This window comes from Carex rostrata, chromosome 15 (assembly GCF_964058835.1).
Source record: "Carex rostrata chromosome 15, lpCarRost1.2, whole genome shotgun sequence".
In the NCBI taxonomy this organism is placed as follows: domain Eukaryota; kingdom Viridiplantae; phylum Streptophyta; class Magnoliopsida; order Poales; family Cyperaceae; genus Carex; species Carex rostrata.
The window spans coordinates 2,080,878-2,086,733 of NC_135932.1; the positions used below are offsets into that span (position 1 = coordinate 2,080,878).

Consider the following 5,856-nt stretch of genomic DNA (forward strand, 5'->3'; position numbering starts at 1 on the left):
ATATCGCTGTTTTTTATGGTCCAGATTTGTCTGAAAAACAACGATTTTCAATAAATCTAAAAAAATAGTAAAAAATTTGCAAAATTTGGTCTCCAAGCACATATTAATATGGAGAACAAGATGAACGGTTCGGATCGACCGTTAGGATTTTGAAAAGTCGAATATTGAGCCGTAGCACGGGAGGCCTCTTAGCTACCCATAGCACCGTAGCCAAGTCCATTTTGTAGAGTTAGGCTGGGATGCTATGGATAGCATAGTGGCCTCTATGCTACGGCTCAATATTCGAGTTTTCAAAATCCAAACAGTCGATTCGAACCGTTCATCTTATTCTCCATATTAATATTTGCTTGGAGACCAAATTTTATAATTTTCTGAATTTTTTACTATTTATTAAGCCACTTTGAAAATCGCTAATCCAACGGTTTTACTGTTTTGTGCAGCCACCGTTGGATCAACAATTTTGTAAAATACTTAATAAATAGTAAAAAAATTCAGAAAATTGTAAAATTTGGTCTCCAAGCAGATATTAATATGGAGAATAAGATGAACGGTTCGGATCGACCGTTTGGATTTTGAAAACTCGAATATTGAGCCGTAGCATAGAGGCCACTATGCTATCCATAGCACCCCAGCCTAACTCCATTTTGTATTATACATTTATACATATGAGAAGAAAGTGATTGTCACCTTTTATATGTTCTCTCTTTATTATTCTCTGTTTTTGTTTTATAACATAAACAATTGAATAATTTTCCTCGCTCAACAATAAAAACATGAAAAGAAATCTGAAATTCCATATTTACTTTATCACCTCCGTCAAACTAAAAAAAAATGTTAACTAGACGGACTCACAATATTATATTAAAAATATGGGTGACAATAGGTACGATACTGTCGAGTAAAAAACATTTTTATACTCTGTTGTCTGTGGTGATAAAGAAATAAAATATTTAATCTGACCGCATCTGATAAGTTATCAAAATAAATAATCTTACCTTTTTCGAATACGAACGAATCGGATAAACAAATAAAAATATTAATATTGACATCTCATTAGATATTTTCGATAAAATATTTTTCAAAGCAAATTTTTTTTTAATAATAAATACAATTAATTTGTATTATGAAAATTAATAAATTACAAAATTTTATCGTATCATATATCATCTTCATACAAATATATATTTATATCAATAATTTTAATTTTTAAAAAATATTATATAAAATAACAAATAAAAATCAATCTTTACTCGTATCATTATTTGTCTTTTCAAATACATTACGGTTCATATAAACGGAAAGATGCCATGGCACCTCTAATTAAAAGTTTGCTTATGGAAGTATTTTGTTGACTTGCATTTCATGCATTTCTGAATCCGTCGGACGAATTAAATTGGATTCGGAAATCGGATTAGTGGGTTAACGGGTTAAACATAATTTTCAATTATAATTTGTGGTTACAATCCATACGTACATCAAAGTACATAAATGCACGCGTCGAGGACGGGAGGCAGAGTGTCAATAAACACCGCTCAAACAGGTTAACATATCGGGTTCGCTCTGCGTTAAGTAATACCCGCATCCGCCTAATGGCCACCTCCAAGATTACATCACTACAGATCGGGTTCGCTCTCCGTTAATTAAAACCCACATCAGCCTAATGGTCACCTCCGAGATTACATCACTTCAGGTCGGGTTCACTCTCCGACTCTCCGTTAATTAATACCCGCATCCGCGTAACAGCCACCTCCGAGATTACATCACTTCAAGTCGGGTTCACTCTCCGACTCTCCGTTAATTAATACCCGCATCCGCGTAACAGCCACCTCCGAGATTACATCACTTAGCGCCGCAGCGTCCATTTCTGAAGAAACGGCAGAGGATCCAAAGTACGAACTGAAATCTTTCCCACTTGTATATTATCCCAAGTCTACTCAATTTCCATTGACCTGATTCGATCTCTCTCTCTCTCATACTTCCCATCGCATTTCCAGCTACAGCTCAAACCCTCATCCATCTGTCTCTCTATCTCTGACTGATGGACCCCACCAACAACTCCTCCCCTCGGCGCCAGCTACAGGGCCCCAGACCGCCTCCCCTCCGTGTCAGTAAAGATTCGGTGAAGATAAAAAAGCCTCCGCCCCATCCCGCCGGTCCGCCGCCGCACGCTACTACCTCCGTTGACCCGGCACCGTACGCCTCGGGAGGTCCCCGCCGTCGACCCGTAATCATCTATGATGCTTCCCCCAAGGTTATCCACACAAAACCTGGCGATTTCATGTCACTTGTACAGCGGTTAACGGGTCATAATTCAGAAGCGGGTCCGAGTGCCACTTCACCCGCTGCCCGTCTCGCAACAATAGAGAAGTCGGTCTCGCCATCGCCCCGCCCAAACCGAAATCAGACAATTGATATCATTGACGATATCTTGGATGGTATTTCTTATCCTATGGGGCCGGATCGGGGTTTCGATCCTCTATCGGGGCCAGGCCCGGGCCTAATTGGTCAAGTCCCGCCCGGTATATTGTCGCCTATGCCATCGTCCTTACCGCCTGTTTCTCCCGGCTTCTTCTCGCCTATGTCATTCGATCCGAGTTGTCTGACGATATTGAATGACTTGAGCCCGGTATTTAACGGTCCAGCATCTAACAATAACTTTGTGGGAAGTGGAGTTACAGGTAATTACAGTTGCAGTACTCCATTTACATTTAGTCCAAGTGCCTTGTTAGCAACGCCGGGCATACCATCACCGGGCTTTACTTCCGAGCTATTGAACATGTTGGATTTCTAGTTGCAGGGAAGTGGAGATACTGGAATTAGGGTTAATTAGGGATTGATCACTGATGAATTTTTTCCACAGACAGGTTTCGGTTGGCCACTTGGATCAGTGGTTGCCGCCAGCCTTGACTTTTCTTTTCTTTTCTCTTTTGTTCTGATTGGGTTGATTAATTTCCTTGTTATTTTTTTAGGTTTGGTACACAGAGCATAGAATAGACTAATTATTTGTTCATTGATTTTTTTCTTCTTATTTTATTAGAATGCTTTTGACTAAATTCTCTCTTGGAAATGGTAAGAGAGAAAGCCGTGTAAATGAGATCTATTGAAATGATCTTTGGTTGTAGTTTAATTATGATTTTGCTGTAGCCGCGTTTTTTAGTTGAAGTGTCAAAGCATAGTGACATTTGTGATTCGGGAATAATTCGAGTATAATTGGAAAATGATCTGGACTAGAGATCTCAGTACTGCAAGAGAGAAGAAAAACAAAAACAAAAAAATATTATGAGAAAAATTTGGAAAAAATTCGTGAATAATTCGTAAAATTCAGGGAAAGTTCGTAAAATTCACGTATTATTCGGGTTTAATTCGGTCAATCAAATAATTTGGCATTCAGTTCGGTATAATAAAAAAACGAATTATTCAAATATAATTTGCATGTAATAGGCGAATTTTGTTACTTTGGTTTCAAGCGAGGTTGCATGTGATTTTTGAAATGATCTATTTTAGGATGCACAAAAATATTTTTATAATGGTAAAAGTTTGACTTTGTTTGTATGTTACATGCACAAGAAGACCTTCTCAAGTTGTCATAATTGAGATTATGTTTTTACTGCTATGATTTAGATATGGTTTTTATTTTTAGTATAGTAATCATTTGCATGCTACAGCTTGTTCAAGCTTGCATAGTTGCATGTGTAGAGTTTAGGCATTTATCTCGTTTTGGCTAAGGTTTCCCCATTTGTTCGGTAAAGATTTTAACCAAGCAGTTTTAGCTTTATGCAGCGCAAAAACTATAGAACTAAAACAACGTTTCATATGATTCGTGCGCTGGATGATGACAAAACTGTTCTGTTAAAATCTTCCCCCCATTTATTCTCGTCTAAAAACACGGAAGCCTGTTTTTTTTTGGTTTCCCCAAATGGGTCTGTGCAATCTGAAATGGATAAATTGCAACTCCGAGACAAAGTTCATTTTGGGAAAAGCAACTGTTTATTTTTCTATATATGAACTGCTTTGCCTTGCATTTCGTATTCTGCATGTAGAAAATATTTATAGTTAACGTAGAAATTATTTATATCTGAACTTTAAAGTGTTTTATATATGATATGCAAAGTGTTTATCAATTTTTTAAATGATCATGAAAATAATTAAATTAAAGACTTTGTTATCAATTATAAGTATTTATTGAGAAAAGTATGAATACATCTGAGATGCAGCTAAAAAATGCTGATAAGTGGGACAGTTATCGTTCCATATTTCTATATTAATTAATTGTAATATTGAATAAATAAAATTTTTGTTCAAAATTGACGTTTACTAACAGACTGTTTCTTGGTATTCCTGTTCTTACTTGGATGTGTGCCGACTAGAGGTTTAATAAAACCCGGGTCGGGTATACCCGACCATACCCGCCCGTGTCCGAGCCCGGGTATGGGTCGGGTACTCGGGTACGCGCAAAAAACGGACCGGACGGGGTTTTTTGGACCCATACCCGATCATACCCGTACCCGACCTTACCCGTACCCGACTTTACCCTACCCGGATACCCGTCTACCCTTACCCGTACCCGTACCCGTACCCTTATACCCGACCCACTTTAATTCAAATTCAAACCCAAAATTTGATTTTCCCCCCACCCGGTTCAAAAAAAAAAAAAAAAATACAGAAAAAAAAAAAAAAAAAAAAAAAAAAATAACAAAAAAAAAAATAACAGAAAAAAAAAGAAAATAAAAAAAACAGAAAATAAAATAAAATACCTGTACCCGCCCTACCCGTACCCACCTTAACCGTCAAGGGTACACGGGTACGGGTAGGGTATGATTTTTGAAAAATATACCCGCCATGTCCGTACCCGTCCTACCCGTACCCGAGACGTACCCGTACCCGTCCCGGGTATACCCGGGGTACCCGTACCCGCCCTTGTATTAATACACTAGTGCCGACATAATTTTTTTTTAAACTTTCACATAGGCTGTGAAATCGTGAAGGGGGAATCAAACTTTTTTTACCACTATTGGTACTCGAGGGTTACTTTTTCTTTCTAACTAATTGTGCTTGAGCCGTCATAATTTAATGTCACCGTACAATCATTTTCTTCTATTATTTGAATTAACTCAACTTTTTAGTGTTAAATTATTGAATTTATTAACAACCTCGTTGGATTTAATGCCAACATTGAACATATATGTAATCTAATTATGAATTGTTCATTGTCATATATGATTGTCAATTAAAGTAATCAAATAAGGTAATAGACAATTAATATATTCATTAGGATGTGATTTACAAATGTGTAGAATATTTTAGGCAAAGATCAAATCATTAATGAACAGATTTAGAAATTTGCAATTCAGAAAAGTACATTTTCGTCAGAAATCTGCCTTTATGAAGGATTGTGCTGTCCGCACGGATATCGATGCAGTCGCACAACTTTTGATGCTCCAGCACGGTTTTTGATGCACAGCACAAAATACATTTTTCAATTTGGCAGATAACCATAAAGATTATTATATATAAAGATTGGTCTCCAAAGCACAAGGTAACCAAGAAAAGCACATAAACTGAACATATGTTTTTTTCTTAAGAAAAATACAGTTACGTGTGTCTTCTCTTCTTCTTCTTCCACCATCAAAGAATAGAGAAGATAAATCAATTAGGAAATATGGAGATGATTTCTCAAGGGCCACACCTTGCTGTCTTGGAAGACTTATTCCTCAACCCGACGACAAAAGGCGAGAATGACTTCTTGCCATTGAAGACTTGTCTTGTGCTCACAGAGACGGCTTGCTATGCTATGGTTTTGGTAATTCCATGACAAACGACATGGAATCAGGTATTATGTTCCGCACTTAAGATTTA

At 37.2% G+C, this 5,856-nt stretch overlaps 1 protein-coding gene across 1 annotated transcript; it reads left to right on the forward strand.

Moving 5' to 3' along the window:
- The first annotated feature begins 1,898 nt into the window (after window positions 1-1,898).
- LOC144566690 (protein MKS1-like) lies at window positions 1,899-3,143 on the forward strand. The gene has a single exon (XM_078316714.1). The coding sequence runs from the start codon at window positions 2,039-2,041 to the stop codon at window positions 2,789-2,791; it is 753 nt and encodes a 250-aa protein (XP_078172840.1). The 5' UTR covers window positions 1,899-2,038; the 3' UTR covers window positions 2,792-3,143.
- The last annotated feature ends 2,713 nt before the right edge of the window (window positions 3,144-5,856 follow it).

Coding starts and splice junctions, on each gene's coding strand:
- LOC144566690 (XM_078316714.1), top strand. CDS start 2,039: ATGGACCCCACCAACAACTCCTCCCCTCGGCGCCAGCTACAGGGCCCC.